At 36.7% G+C, this 17,199-nt stretch overlaps 1 protein-coding gene across 1 annotated transcript in view; it reads right to left on the bottom strand.

Moving 5' to 3' along the window:
• Window positions 1–10,716, bottom strand: part of TNFSF13B (TNF superfamily member 13b) — a 35,776-nt gene extending 25,060 nt beyond the window's left edge. The window contains exons 1-2 of the mRNA XM_002742533.7: window positions 10,200–10,716; window positions 10,010–10,094 (exon numbers count right to left, since the gene is read on the bottom strand). Of these exons, the coding sequence (XP_002742579.2) occupies window positions 10,010–10,094; window positions 10,200–10,538 (424 nt within the window). The 5' untranslated portion in view covers window positions 10,539–10,716. The remainder of the gene's footprint in view (window positions 1–10,009; window positions 10,095–10,199) is intronic.
• Between the last annotated feature and the right edge of the window lie 6,483 nt (window positions 10,717–17,199).

Below are 17,199 nucleotides of genomic sequence, written 5' to 3'. Positions count from 1 at the left end.
TTTGATAGACATAAGTTATGACAAATGTAGCAGATTAATTTTTCTTGAACTAGCTTTGAATACATGATCAGTGGCAGAACAATGTTAATTAACTAGGGGAAACCACTTAAAGATCTCAATATTGCCCTAATATTTGACATAGTCTTATGAAGAAAATGGGGAAAGCATGATATTGAATTAATACTTCCTCTGAAATGAGATTACACAAATTTAGAGGAAGGAAGCTAGTGTATAAGGTTTTATTTTACCAACAATAACTTGGTTGTTTACTTAAAAAGTAATAAAAGTTGAGAACTTTGAATTTCCCAAGTGCAAATTTGTTCTCATTCAAATGTTTATAATTCACTCAATGCATCTCCCTGGAACACTAACCAGTTCCTCCAAGCCCTGGCCCAGCCAACATTCACAGTCTCATGAGTGTCACCCACCCACACTCAGTTGTACTTAAACACACTTCAGAATGAGGAGACATCTTCCGTGATTCCACGACTGGATGTCTGCTGCTTCCTCCTACTAAATATACTTTATCTTCTATCCAGTGGAATTCTATTCATTCTTCAATACTCAAGTCAAATATAAACTTTTTCTACAATCCTTCTTGCCAAATATTTGACCTCACTATACTTTGCATATCATCTATTGAAATACATTTTACTATACACATAATTGCTTCTGCAACTGTTTCTCTCCCTAGATTTTGAATCACTTGATGTTAAGGATAATCATTCACAAATATTCAATGTCTGATATACAGCAGACATTTAAAAAACTCTGTGGAATAATATAGGAAACAAAATTTACATAAAAAATAGCACTCAAGTTTCCCAAACAATTCTTAAAAATCAGTCACTAAATCCAGCTTTGTGAAATGTGTTAAAACCAATTAAGTCAATGCTTGAGTAAAGGGGTTCCATAAAATATAACAATTTCCATGAATTGTGGACCCTCTAACAATAGGCTTTGAACCCTCAGTTATATAGGAAACACTTCCCACTACAAAAAAAACCCTTAATAATACATTTTAGAATTTCTATCCACAGAGTGTAGCACTCTATAAGATTTTTAAAGTAAATGGTTATGCACCATTTACCTAAAATGTCTTAATTTGTAATTTCTGGAGTCTCCATGAGGTCCAATAGGAGAGAAAAAGGCCTGAAAGTAAGACTTCATAGCTGCTCTCAGGAGCTGTCACGGAGCAGTTATTCCCCCTCCCTTACCCTTCCCTGTCTCAACAACCTGATCAGGAGGTGGAGGAGGAGGAGGAAAAGGAGAAGGATGAAGAGAAAGGGAGGAGGAGAAAGAAGAGGAGGAGAGGAGGAGGGGAAGAAGAAAGCTTACGCTTGCAAAAACACTTCAGATCAGCACTTGCAAAAATTTACAAATTTAGAAAAGGGATAATATAAAGATGCTTGCATGGGATAAGCCTCTTCGCCTACTAAAACAAGGCCTTTTCTTGAATTATTTCCGTTTCCTGTTTTCACCTTGTCCTCATAACCTGAGATATTCTGTCCTCTTACCAAATCTGCCCCATCTTCAAACCCACTCAGCTCTCCTGATCATGGTCCAAATCATCTCAGGCTGTGATCTCTACCACTAACAGCATTCTCTGATTCCTTAACTTGATGTCTCTCTCACTGGCAATAATTGTAATACCCTGGACTTTGTCAGACCCAATATTTTTTCTCACGTCTAGTGTCATACTTGAAAATTAAGCAGGTACAGCTATTATCATTAAAAAAAAATCAGAATTTATAGTCAGTAGATAATGAATTCAAACCTTACCTCTCCTATCAGTTTTGTAACCATGAGTTTGACACCTAATTTCAAAACATTTTAAATCTGTAAAATGATGTCAGAGGCATGTGAACCAGAGCAACTCCATCTTAAACTGGAGCTGGGTAAAATAAGGCTCAGACCTACTGGGCTGCATTCCCAGACAGTTAAGGCATTCAAAGTCACAGAATGAGACAGGAGGCCAGCACAAAATACAGGTCATAAAGACGTTGCTGCTGGCCGGGCGCGGTGGCTCAAGCTTGTAATCCCAGCACTTTGGGAGGTTGAGGCGTGTGGATCACGAGGTCAAGAGATCGAGACCATCCTGGTCAACATGGTGAAACCCCATCTCTACTAAAAATACAAAAAAAAATTAGCTGGGCATGGTGGCGCGTGCCTGTAATCCCAGCTACTCAGGAGGCTGAGGCAGGAGAATTGCGTGAACCCAGGAGGCGGAGGTTGTGGTGAGCCGAGATGGCGCCATTGCACTCCAGCCTGGGTAACAAGAGCAAAACTGCATCTCAAAAAAAAAAAAAAAAAAAACGTTGCTAAAACCCACCAAAACCAAGATGGCAAGGAGTGACCTCTGGTGGTCCTCACTGCTATATGCCCACCAGAGTCGTGACAGTTTACAAATGCCATGGCCACATCAGGAAGTTACTCTGTATGGTCTAAAAAGGGAAGGCATGAATAATCCACCCCTTATTTAGCATATCATCAAGAAATAGCCATAAAAATGGGCAAACAGCAGCCCTCGGGCCTGTTCTGTCTATGGAGTAGTCATTCCTTTATCCCTTTACTTTCCTAATAAACTTGCTTTCACTTTACTCTGTGGATTCGCCCTGAATTCTTTCTTGTGTGAGCTCCAAGAACCCTCTTTGGGGGTGTGGATCTGGACGCCTTCTCTGTAACGTTTCTCTGGCGACCACAGAAGGGACTGTATTGCAGAAACCCCCGACCCAAAGGTTAACTTTGGGTAAACGTTGGGTCCTGTAACAATGGGAATAACAATATTCATTTCACACTGTTGTGGAAATAGATCAAGGTCATAACTTAGATGTGTTTTATGAATTGTAAATAACTTACCTACTTTATTTTGCCTCAATTTGGCTTACCTTCTCCAACTATATTGACTTGCTGAGAGAAGCAATTGATTCTCTGGGTTTCAGTTTTCTCATCTAAAATGAAGACAATAATGCCAAGCTAACAGAGTGGGTAAGAAGGTAAATGATATACACACTCAAAGCCTAAAGCAGTGTTTGCACATGAAACATGCCTGATAATTGTTAGTTTCATTCTCCTCTTCTCTGTATATTATGGTGTGCCTAACTCAGATATTTGCAGAAACAGTGGGTGATAAATCTCTTTGGAGAGAAATCTTCTCTTTCTCTAACTATTCAGAAATGTGAATGTCTTTTAAAAGAAAATACCACCACAACAAAATGTGAATGTCTTTTAAAAGAAAATACCACCACAACAAAAATGCGGCTGCTCAATGCAGTTATTTTAAGTAGGAGTTGATCTATAAAGAGAATAAATATTAAAACTAACATTTTCCATTCATATCAAATTACTGATAGAAACAACACAGGCCTAAACATTCTGAATTTATTTTAAATATCACCTTCTAATATCTGCAATGTCTGAAAAAAAAAAGTCAAAATTATAGTGCTGGGCTTGGTGACTCACGCCTGTAATCCCAGCACTTTGGGAGGCCAAGGCAGACAGATCACGAGGTCAAGAGATCGAGACCATCCTGACTAACATGATGTAAAAATACAAAAAATTATCTGGGAATGGTGGTGTGTGTCTGTAGTCCCAGCTACTTGGGAGGCTGAGGAAGGAGAATTGTTTGAACTTGAAAGGCAGAGGTTGCAGAGAGCCGAGATTGAGCCACTACACTCCAGTGTTTCAAACCAATTAAAGAAGAATTATTTAATTTTGACTTCTTTTTTCTTGCTCTGTCGCCCAGGCTGGAGTGTAGTGGCTGAATCTTGGCTCTCTGAAACCTCTGCCTTTCAAGCTCAAACAAAACCTGGCCTCTCCATTCAAAATATGAACACATTTCTTTCCCTTCCTCACCCTTCACATTCCTATACTCATTACCCTGTCCCTTTTACTTTTTCAACATATTTACCATTTTCTAGTATTATAATTTACTAATTAACTATATTACTATCATTTTTCTGTTTCTCTCCAACTCACTATAATGTAAGCTTGTATAAAACAGACACAATATCACATTTGGCTGTGTTGCCTGATTTGTTTCCTAGCTCTTCCATTTGGTTGGAAAGTCACTGTTTTCAATTTTAAATACCTTTTCAGAAATTGAACAGAAGTCAGTGCTTGCAACACTGAAAACTGTCTCACTATTGAAGCAGGGAGAAAGAAAAAAGAACATTCAGGGAAACCTCTGGTCAAAGATCACCTTAGCAGCAGCCAGCTGATTCTGTTCCAGGAAGGAACACACCCTTGCTGGGTAAGAGGCTCAAGTTAGCCTAATTTTGATAAGGGTCAAGTTCTACACTGCATGCTTCCAACACTCATGTTATAGCCTTGAACTCACAGCTAAGCCAGAAATGCCAAGCAGGCAAAGACTTGACTTTAGAGACTTGTCAAACACCTCATCTTTCCTTGCAAAGGAGTTGGGCTTTGGATTTCAAAAAAGAAGACTCAAAAATCATATTGATATGTTTACTTTTTGCAATTAGAAAGGCTTATCCTAAAATTCTAATTAAAAAATGTTAAATACAATGTGTTATCTGATGGATCTTAAAACATAAAATCATTAGTAGAAAAACTGGTGAAATTCAAATGAAGTCTAGAGTTAGTAGTTAAGTGTCAAAGTTGGGTTTGTTTTCTTTTTGTAATGAGATACCATGGTCTATAAGATGTTAGCATTGGGAAGCTGAAGAGGGGTACCTGCCAACTGTCTGTTCTCTCTTTGTAAGCTTTTGTAAGTCTTAATCCCAAGCTTACTTAAAAAGGAAGAAAAATATAACTTGAAATAAATTGACCAAAATCTCACAATAATTATTTGGAAGGTAAAACATGGACAATTTTTTGTATTCTTGCTTTACATTACTTTGGATTGTTCATATTTTTACCATTATTTTATTATTATAATTGAGGCAATCACAATAAACATTATAAATAAAAATAATTTTATCCTTCTGTAACCAAAAAAATAAATTTCTAATAGCTATTAATTAACGGGAAAGAAAATACAAAAGTTACGTAATTTTAATAAGGAATTTTTTTAGGTTGGTGATAACCCATTTGAAATAATTCACTTTCTTGATAGATGCTAAAGACATTTATCTTTAGGTTCTTAAAATTAATAAAATAATACTTAGGTAATGTTCAAAATGTGGATCTCCATGATTCCATTTTTAAGTAAATCTTACTATGTAATTTTTCAAAGCCATATTGTTTTAGTTATTTTTTAAATTGGGAATATCTCCAAAGACAGTTATGGGCTTAAAAGTGAATTTTTGGCTAATATGAGCTATTTGGCAATTTTTTAATCCTGGATTTCCCCACATTTCTGTTTATTATAATACAATAAAAAATGATCTTATGAAATACATTAAGCTTAATGAAATTTTGGTTTGAAACACAAAATAATTAAGAAAAACAAAACTAAAGCCAAAGTACTAAATTCTAAAATTAAGTAAAAGCAGTGTTTAGCCATGAGATGCCTGGAAGAGAGTATCATTAGGACACGTTGGCTGATAGTAATTCCCCTCCCTTTGACAGCAGTTTGTGCAAAGTTCCAATAAAAATATATGGTTCTAAAACATGTGGACAACTAATAAATATGACAAGAAATAAACACTTTAAAGTAAAAAGGACAACCTAAGGTTTTTGAGTGCTGTTGAAAATAAATCAGAACTTGAATGAAAACAAAAATCAGAGAAAGCCGTATAGAATTTTCTCAGTGCCATAAAAATCCTACTAACAAAAGTCCTTGTGTTACAAACAATTTTCTTGAGAATATAAACATTAATTCTGGAATATCCTAAACTAAATAAATTTTTCCTCCACCAAGGAATAGTATCTAGAACAACATTAAAAATAATTTAATAATTTTATTAACAAGGAATAGTAGACATTACCTGTCATTAAGATTCTTATCTTCAAACGTTCCACCTTGGATTTATGAATGTTGAGTATGTATACGGTGTCCTATATGAGTATAAACACAGGACGTGCGTGCACACACACACACACACACACTCTCTCTCTCCCTCTCTCTCTCTCTCTCTCTCCCTCTCTCTCTCTCTCTCTCTCTCTCTCTCTCTATATATATATATATATATATATATGGTGTTTTAAGAAGATACAGCACTTGAGCTCACTGCAATAGCAACAGGAGGTGGCTATGAAATTATTCTATTCTTTACAGTAGTACAGTATGTACCGCAGTGAATTATATATATATATGAACAAATACAGTTGATAGTTGAACAATACAGGAATTAGGGACACTGATCCCATGCAGTCAAAAATTTGTGCTTAACTTTTGACTCACAAAATCTCAACTGCTATCAGTGTATTGTTGATCAGAAGCCTTTCTGATAACAAAAACTCAGTAAATATTTCATAAGTTACATGTATTATGTACTGTATTCTTACAATAAAGTAAGCTAGAGAAAAAAAATGTTATTTAAACAATCATAAGGAAGAGAAAATGCATTTACTATTCCTTATGTGGAAGTGGATCATTACAGAGTTCTTTATTCTTCACGTCGAGTAAGCTAAGGGGGAGGAGGAAAAGTAAGGGTTACTCTTACTGTCTAATGGGTGGGAAGTGGAAGAAAATCCACATATAAGTGCAACCTCACAGTTCAAACCTGTGTTGTTCAAGGGTCAACTAGAATGTCATGACTCTTCTTTGCTTCTTGGGAGCATTTCCAGCATCATTAGTGGCACTTTCTATAAGTCTCATGGTGTCTTTCCACCATGAATTAAACAAGATGAAAAATATACACAAATCACGAGAGATCGTTTTTACTGCAATACTCAATTTATTGGAGATACAACTGGCTCACGCAGAGATGATTAGCATCACATGGTGTTTTAAGAAGATACTCACAGCACTTGAGTTCACTGCAATCGCAACAGGAGGTGGCTATGAAATTATTCTATTCTTTACAGTAGTACAGTATGTACCGCAGTGAATTTTATGCAGTTATGACTTAATACTTCATGTTTATGTTTGTTTCCATTTCTCTAGACTACTAATGGCTCAGTGTACAGTCTGTTTGTATGCATATGTTTTGAGAATTTTTAACTTTTGTGTATATTTTATGATAGTAATAAGAAAATAGACTAGTATCTACATATATTTTATGCATTCATGACATGGCTAATTAATCTTAATATTTTCAACATTTCAAGGCTACACAGTTCCTCCACGAGTGTTTTCAAATTATTGCATATCTACAAATAATTTTCCAATAGCTGTATTGAAAAAAAATCGACCTGTAAGTGTATCCATATTGTTAAAACTTGTGTTGTTCAAGGCTCAAATGTGTGCAATATATACCTATATGCACACTGTGTTAAGGTTTATTAAAAAGTCTAAGACAAACCATGAAATAATACTAGTGACTACTTCTGGGCTTTGGAAATCTAGGCAAATGTTTTTTTCACTTTGTTAGAATCTACAAATTGCAAATTATTTGGTGAAAGATTCTCATAAGTACACAATTCCTGGATGCTATTAAAATATAAATACATAAAAGAATTAATAGGAGAATTTTGAGAAACTGTGACCCAAGAAGTTATTTATTTCTTGCTGTATTGTTCTTTTCTTCTTAAATCAGCTGAAATGAGTCTATATCTTTTATTTAATTGTAAAGTTAAAGTTTATTTTTAAAACTAATATTTAGAAACAGTGGGATGGTAGCAGTGACATTAAGGAGGTTGAAGAATCCTGTCATGCCAGTCACTGAAGACCCATATAATACAAATTACCTTAAAAAGTATCTTTAAAGCATAGAAATAGAATAATTAATCAATAAAAAAGAGTCTCAAACAGATTCAACTCTTATGAGGAACTTAGTAAAACGGTAAGCTTTTCAACACAAAGGAGTTAAAAAGAACTATTTAATACGATTGGTTGAGATAACAGTTTGAAAGGAAAAAAGAGAGAGGGGGAAGTTAAACCCAATGTGAGATGATTCACTCAAATAAACACCAGAAGGACGAATGAGTTAAAACAAAACACGAAACTATGAAAAAGCCAAAATGACGGGGAGTCAGCTACTTAAGAAATCACGAGCAAATATATTTTTAGCTTTAATATTAGAGAAAATTTTAAAAGATTATTGCAATACTATAGAGAAATGCAAAATGTACCAGTGGAAAAAAAGCAGCAAAACTATTAAAATATTTACCTCAAAATTTTGATCAAAAATCAATATGATTAGGTTTTAGAAAGAGTTTATCCAAAATTATAAAAATGTAGGACAGACAAATGGAGACAGTTATAAATAAAAATTAGCAAAAGATAAAAATTATAAGTAATCAAAATATGCAGAAAGTTTACTCTTATTAGTAAACAAGCAACACATCAAAATAAGTGTGAGATATGGTTTTACAACTACTAAACTAGCCAAAATAAATTTTAAAGATAACAGGCTAGCAAGAATGTGGAGAACTGGTACACCACGTTTTTGACTGCATTTATAACTCATTTTGAAAACAATATGGCAGTTGGAAACAAGGGTGATGAAGAGGTTTCCTCTCCCTGGCTCTGATATTTCACTATATGGACTTTATATTGAAGATATAATTTCACAGAAATAAAAGAGTTCAGTACAAACGAACTGTTGTATTACAGCAATGAAAATGGAAATAATTATATTAAACAATTGTTAGATAAATTAATACAGATATATGAAAATACTTAGAAATAGGAAAAATTCTTATTGTGTAAGTCAAAACAAAAAATGTCATAGTATATACTCAGTATTATTTTCAATTAGGTAGTAAATATAGTAAAAAATGCAAACTAGAAAAATAATTGATATGCTAAAATAATACATATGTGTGTGTTTCCTAATTTAAAAGTGTTTAAACCCAATTATCCCTGGTAACTGGTACAAAGATATAATAACCAGATACCAAAAATTATGGTTTTATAAAATATTTTTTTTATTAATAAAGCATATAGTAAAAAAAATAAGTTTATAGTCAGGGTACCTCATGCGTGTGTGTGTGTGTGTGTGTGTGTGTGTAATGGAAGGGTCCCTGGTCTATTTCTCTCTATATTTCTTATGCAGTTATCTTCAGAAGCGATAAGATACGTAAATTATTGCACGTATTCTGTGGACTTCATAGAGTCACTATGAAGGTTAAACAGAATAATATGTTCAAAAATACCTATTCTGGTCTATAGCAGTACAATACATTCCAAGTGCTCAAAAAATGTTCTTTCAATATATTTAATAAAAGGACAATAATATCAAGGATTTGTTACATTATAACTTTAATAAATGTAATACAAAGATTCGTTATTTCACCTTGAAATGATAGAACTAGAATTGATCATTTTGGTAGGCCCCAGCAACTCTATAAAGTTCTATGGAATGAGCAGAGCATGAAGTCAGAATCACTAAAGGACAATTATAAGAAGATGATAAATGCATGGATGCCCTGGAAAAGCATTCCTTAGAAGCTTTAAAGTGTGTGTGTGTGTGTGTGTGCGTGTGTGTGTGTAAAATAACCTTCTATAAAAGAAACAAAATTAAAGCACAACATACAGGGCCTTTCATTACAACCTCTACCTGGTTTCACAACATGCAATGCACATGCAGGAAACAGATGTGTTTAACTAACTTTCTATGACCCAGGTAAGCAAAGTCTAATTCTAGGATGCAGGACTTTTCTTCACTTATCTGGAGTGACGAATAATGCTTCTCACATGGGAATGCATTATCTACTTGAGGAAACACAGACGGCCCTTTGATTTCCCCTGTGCTTGATGCACAGATAAATACTTACACACGCACAGATAAACGCTTCCACTCCATCATCTGCTCATTGGAGGACAAAGCACATCCATGCAGCCTATTACATTTGCTCTAAAGCCATGTCTGGTTTGCAAGTTAAATTTCGTAGTCTCTATTTACTAGGTTCATAGAGGGGATACTCAACTCTAGATCCCCAAAACTGGATGTTATTCTCTCATCCCTGACTCCTCAAAGTGCCTGTGCCCACCACATACCTGTTTCTTCTGGATCCTGAATGGCACGCTTCTTCCTGCTGCTCTGACTGGGGTTGCCTTCTCCTGGAGCTGGTGCTTCAAAGATCTGGGAAGAGAAAAGCTCCAAGTTATTTGAAAGACAGCTGAGGCAAGGGAGAGGCACCAGTGGAGACAGGATCGTGCCTGCAGCTTGCAGCTGCTGCAAACTCACTTTCAGTCCCATGGTGACAGCTGGAGCTTCCTCCAGGGTGGCCTTGGGGGCTCCCGCCCCTGCTGGCAGTTGCTCTGAGTGGTGGCCCTGCAGCTCTGCCCGGAGGCTGGCCAGATCCCTTTGCAGTGTGGCCACTTGGTAGAAAGACACCACCGTGAGGCAGCAGAACAGCAGTGCCAGCAGCAAGGTTGCAGCCAGAAGCTTTCCGTCTTTGGAGTATCGGACAGAGGGGCTTTCCTTCTGTGGGAGGATGGAAATACACTCCTTCAATTTCATTTCTTCTCTTTTCTTAAGGCAAGAAGTAAGGCGTGACTGCTCCTTTTCTGTGGAGTCATCCATATCACTACTTGAACTTTGAAGGTTGGGGCCCTTAGAATAAGTGACCACAGGGAATGGATCATTTCCTGTTATCTGTGTGTGGTGATGTCCTGCGTGCACTACATGGCAGGGCTCGGCTCACCCCTCAGGAGGGTTCTCCTGAATTTTCTTCTTTCTGCCTTTCTGCATCTCTACCCCTACTGCACAGTAGGTTTGCTGGCATTTGCCCTCCGATTGGATTGCTCAATCTGTCTTCCTCATTTCACTTTCAGTTTTTGTAAGAATTTCAAGGTCATCTCATAACATCCATGCTCAAGTAGATTTAAAGCCCCTTACATCTGCTGAGGAAACTTGGAGTTATTTGGCACATTCAAGGGAAAGCTCTGAAGACATGCACATGTCTAAGAAGCCCTCCCTTAAGTGTAGTAAGGGAGCCTTGGCTCCTTAGGGCCACATGGCTTCACAAGGAAGCGGGGAAAGCAGCTGAAAGTTCCTGGTGCTGTAATAAAAATAATTAATGTGCAGGTCAGATAAGCTAAGTGCTTTAGTATTGAATTGTGCTTAACTAGAGAGTGATTTATTAACAGTCTTCAAGTATGAAATAAAATGGAGTATCCTTGAAGGACACATGGAAGTAAATCCACTGGGAATTATTCATATTATTATCCAAATAATGTCATAAAAATAAGCCTAAGTTTTGCAGGCATATTTAGACATCTGAAGGATTCTCTAAATATAAGTGAATGTATTTTTAAGGAAAACAGGCATACACATTTTCCTTCTGAGACTCATCACTGAAACTCAATTATGCATATGAACAGCCTGTCCCAAGGAGCCTGGTCTCAGCTTTGCTGCTCAGACTTCTGAAGCTTTAAGTCCCTGCTCAAACTGATACTTGTTTAGGAGAATCAGCCTTCTCTCCGGCTCCAAACGCCTGTCTGCTACCATTAACCACTCTCAAGTAGCTTGTCTACGACTCACACATCGACTGTGCCACAGCCTACAGGTCTGTATACAAAAGGTCCTTGATCAAACAAGAGCCACCTTGGCTTCTGATCTCTCTGTTGTTGACCTGGTGGACCTGTGAGAACTGCTGCATTCATCCTAGTCCTGCCTCATCCTGGTGGCTGGTTCCTGGATGTTCCCCAGTTTCTCACTGCTTTGCCCCAGCATTGAAATATTGATTCATCTTTCAACAAATCTTACTGAGCACTTACCAAGCCCTGGGTAGTCAGTACTCCCCTATGGGCTAAGAGTAGTGAGCTTTAGTTCTGTCTTGCTCTACATTTCTATACAGTCTTAAGTTAGAAATTTACAGAAATAATATAGTGCAAACGAGAGAACTCTAGACCCAGGCTTCTAGAATGCATTTGCCTCACCCCTCACTCTCCTTAGGGAAAGTACACAAACTCTCTGTGATCCCATTTTTTTCACCTGTGAATTGGTATGACGACATTAACTGTCCCTGAGACATCTAATGAGGTTTACAAGAATGTGGAAACAAATTACATTTTGAATGCGTCCATTAAAAAATGTTTTTCCACAGGTTTTTGGGGAAACAGGTGGTATTTGGTTACATGAATAAGTTATGTAGTGTGATTAGTGAGACTGTGGTGCCCCCATCACCCGAGCAGTGTACACACTGAGCCCTATTTGTAATCTTACATTCCTTACCCCTCCCACCCTATGCCCTGAGTCCCTCAAGTCCATTATATCATTCTTATGCTTTTGCATCCTTGTAATTTAGCTTCCACTATGAGTAAGAATATACAATGTTAGGTTTTCCATTCCTGAGTTACTTCACTTAGAATAATAGTCTCCAATCCCATCTGCACTGCTGTGAACACCATTAATTGATTCCTTTTTATGGGTGAGTAGTATTCCATCATACACATATCATGGTGAGTAGTATTCCACAGATATATATATGTGCTTATATATATTATATATATTTATTCCATATATACTAAATGATCAGGGATATGTAAATCAAAAGCACGATGCGACGCTTCCATTTCTTCATTCACTTTTATTCTTTACATTCAAAATATGAATGAAACGTTTTCCAGCTACAAACGGTGCTCTACCAGACATTTTCTACAACTGTCCTCATAACATCTGCGAGGGTTTCCCAGCAAATGCCTGCTGAGGAATCAGCACTTGTACAGGTGCCACCCAGTTACCCTCTGACGAATTCCCATTTCCTCATTGTCTCACTACAAATGAGGCAGTCAGACACTCATTTTTACCCATTAGGATTGTTCTTTTTTCCTCTTTGCTTCTGCAAGTTTCTAACACCTTTTTAAAATACCTTGTTATTATGCTGGCTCCCAAAGTAAGCTGCTCTCTAATTTCTCTTACCTATAACTCCCATATTAAGGTGACTGTGCCCCAGTCTAACAGCTATGTAGACAAGAGGTCCTCCACCTGCCTTCTCAGGAAGAAGTCTCCTTTTATAAGGATGTTTTTAAACCCTTTTGCATCAGACATGACACAATACAATTTTCTGTCAGTTCTTGTTCCAGGTAAATTAGGGTGAGTCACGTGCAGTAACCTTGCTATAAAAAATGGAATTCGTTTGGGGATTGTATGAAGGCCTTCTCACTGAAAATAACTGAGACCCTTTACATTATGTGTTTGTGTATTTTCATGACCTAAATACGTATAGAAATAAAAGGATGCAAGGCAGTGCTAGAAAGCAATTTCTCTCTGCTTTTCACTCAGGGTTTCCTGTAGCCACTGCTTCTCCCCATCAGTAGACATTCTCCCACTTCTGACGAGTCATCCCCCTCCATATACCTCAGTGAAAATTCTGAAAAGAGGGAATGATTTGACTGCTTTAGGGAATTCCTGCTGCCTTCGTCACTCTGTTGGGCAGAGACCTTCATGCCTGACCATATCAAAACAGAGTCACTGGAAAGGCTACGCTCAGCTATTTTTAAACCAGTACTAGATGTTGGTTGCAGCAGTGAGCTGTGCCATGCATAAAATGGGCAAGTGCTTCTTCCACGTAGGGCAGATATCACATCCCCATGACCAGAGGGACAGCAAGCAGGGATTGCAATGTGCACATCCTCCACAGAGATCTGACAGTTGCATTTTCTCTAAAGACAGGTAGAAAACAAAGTGACATTCATGATTCTTGAATTTCTTATTAGATGAACAAAAGGAAGTTATTACTCCATAAATCAAGAATCTGTTTCCCGAAGAGGAAATGGTTTGGCAATAATTTCACAGAAATTCTGCTAAACAAGAAGCATAGTCATATTCATTGAATAACACACCACATCACAAGTTTATTCAGGGACAAAAGGCCACTGTATCTGAGCCACAGATTGTGCAGCGATATTATTATATATTCAGCGTTTACTGTTGGTATTTAGCTGCTTTTCACACACATCTTTTTCTTATATGTAAGAAATTAGTAAGTGTGAAGCATATTTTTCTGTCATTTAATAAGTACATTGAGATACTAGCACTTTGTGATTGATAAAACTATTCTATCCACTCAGAAACAGGCAGATAGAATTGAAAAGAATATAACTTGTGAGTTTGTCAAGGAGTCAGAAACAGCAGAAAATAAACATTCGCTCTCTGACTATGTACTTATATTGACAACCTCAAAAATATTTTAAAAACTGAATTATAAATTTCTGGCTAAATAGTACTATAAAGAATTAGAGGTTTGGGGAATCTCTCCTATACCCCTTTTCTTTGAGGAAAAGGGGGTTTTTTTTAACAAGGATTTAGACCAGTCAAGCTTGGAGATAACAGCTGTTCTAGATCTGTGAATGTACCTAAAAGTATATCTAGATAAAACTAGCATCCTAACTCAAGAACATGGAAAATAGTATGATTTAGGTAAGTATTACATTTCAGAAAAATATCATATTGTTTTCTTATAGAAATACTATATATGTGTGTGTATATATATTATGTACAGTAAGTTGTTATAGTTGAACTTGATTCAAAAGGCTAAATTTTAATCACCGTATATAATTTTTTATTTAAACATTTTTAATTGACACATAATTATACATATTTGTGAGGTACAGCGTGATGTTTTGATATACCTATACAATATATAATGATCAAATTAGGAAAACTAGCATATCTATCACCTTAGAGATTTATCATTTCTATCAGTTGAGTACATTGAATTCCTCTCTTCTAGCTATTTTGAAATATACAATATATTATTGCTAACTATAGGTACCCTCTTGTGCAGTGGAACACTGGAACTCCTTTCTCCCATCCAACCCTGACTTTGTACCCAGTGACAAACCACCCCCTATCTCTGATAACCACTCTCCTACTCTCTACTTCTATAAGATCAACTTTTTAAGATTGCACACCTGAGTGAGATTACATAGTATTTGTCTCTCTGTGCCTAGCTTATTTCACTTCATATAATGTTCTCCAGGCTCATCCAGGTTGCTACAAATGACAGAATTTTCTTTTATATATGGCTGCACAGTAGTTCACTGTTTTATACCACACTTTAAAAATTCGTTCATCTATTGATGGACACTTAGGTTGATTCCGTATTTTGGCTATTGTGAACAGCGCTAAATAAACATGAAGATATTTCTTTGATGCATTGATTGCTTTCTTTTGGATACAGACCTAGTAGTGGAACTGCTAAAGTATGGTAGTTCTGTTTTTAGTTTTTTGAGGAACCTCCATACCATTTTCAATAGTGGTTGCACTAATTTACATTCCCACTAACAGTGCGCTAGGGTTCCCTTTCTCCACAATCTCACCAGCTAGACGTCATAATGTTAAGTGAAATAAGCCAAGTATAAAAAGACAAATTTCACATGTTGTCACTCATATATGGGAGCTAAAAAGGTGGGTCTTATGAATATAGAGAGTAGATTGGCAGTTACCAGAGGCCAGGAAGGGTGGGAAGAAGGGGAGATAAAGAGGGGTTGATTAATGTTAGAAAAATCAAACCTAATGCTTAATGGAGCAGTAGGGCAACTATAATTAGCATTAATCTATTGTACATTTCAAAATAACTAGAAGAGAATCATTTTAATGTTACCACAAAATGAAAAGATAAATATTTAAGGTGATTAATACCCCAGTTACCTTGAATTGTTCTTTACATATTATATGATGTATCAAATTATCACATATACCCTGAAAATACGTGCATCTGTTTTGTATCTAGAAAACAAAAAACATTATATTTAAAATTAAAAATGAAGTCTGCAAATTAAAAAAAAATTTATTTGTTATACTTTAAGTTCTGGGGTACATGTGAAGAACATGCAAGTTTGGTACATAGGTATACACGTGCCATGGTAGTTTGCTGCATCCATTCCCAGTCATCTACATAAGGTATTTCTCCTAATGCTATCCCTCCCCAATTCCCCCACCTCCTGCTATCCCTTCCCTAGCCCCCACCCCTCAATAAGACTTAGTGTGTGATGTTCCTCTCCCTGTGTCCATATGTTCCCATTGTTCAATACCCACTTATCAGTGAGAACATGTGGTTGGTTTTCTGTCAGTTTGCTGAGAATGATGGTTTCCAGCTTCATCCATGTCCCTGCAAAGGACATGAATGCGTCCTTTTTTATGGCTGCATAGTATTCCATGATGCATATGTGCCACATGTTCTTTATCCAGTCTATCATTGATGGGCATTTAGGTTGGTTCCAAGTCTTGCTATTGTGAACAGTGCTGCAAAAAACATATGTGTGTATGTGTCTTTATAATACAGTGATTTATAATCCTTTGGGTATATACCCAGTAACAGGATTGCTGGGTCAAGTGGTATTTCTATTTCTAGATCCTTGAGGAATCACCACACTGTCTTCCACAATAGTTAAACTAGTCTACACTCTAAGCAAGAATGTAAAAGCATTCCTATTTTTCATCTTCTCCGGCATCTGTTGTCTCCTGATATTTTAATGATCACCATTCTAACTGGTGTGAGGTGGTGTCTCAATGTGGTTTTGATTTGCACTGATTTATTTGAAATTTAGCTAATTAAATTTTGAGAAGAGGATAGGGTTAGGATTGTAGGTTCTGAAGTCGGAAGTATCTGTTTGCCTAATTTTGCTTCACCATCTTAACAGAATCTTTTTTGCTTCAAATCTAGAAGTTGGCCTTGTTTAGATATGTATCTCTGTGGGATGCTGACATAATCTCACACTTTGGGGAAGTCCTTATCATGAAATCTTCTCATAATGACTCCACATCACCACTGATTGCTAAGGGTGTACAAATGTGAGAAGCTTTTTACAGTTGTTTGTGAGGTAGTCTCCTGGGGGGACTGCTAAGAAAGAGTTCCTCATTCTTAAAGAGATTGACAAGAAAGAGATGCTCCTCTTCTTCCACTAGACATTATAAGCCTGCCTGAGATCATTGAGAACTGCCATCATCCAACAGCTGTCAGCCCCAGACTGAAATATTGAGGGTGAGAACAGGATTCTGTAGGGAAACTGGGTCTGTAAGGACACAACTGTCCTGGATTACTCAACTCTTCATGCTTGTTATTTGGGCCATAGTATTTCCTTACCTTTCACACCAGTGTGAGACAAGATGAGGTGTTAATTCACCCAAAGATATCCGAATTCTGCTAACTTGATTAGCAGTTTGATTGGGATCCAAAGACATCCTAATTCTGCTAGTTGTAAGAATTGTAACCAAAGAACTTTGTATAAAGAGTTTT

The sequence above is a fragment of the Callithrix jacchus genome, chromosome 1, assembly GCF_049354715.1.
Source record: "Callithrix jacchus isolate 240 chromosome 1, calJac240_pri, whole genome shotgun sequence".
Taxonomy (NCBI): Eukaryota; Metazoa; Chordata; class Mammalia; order Primates; family Cebidae; genus Callithrix; species Callithrix jacchus.
This window is presented reverse-complemented; position numbering and strand designations above follow the sequence as displayed.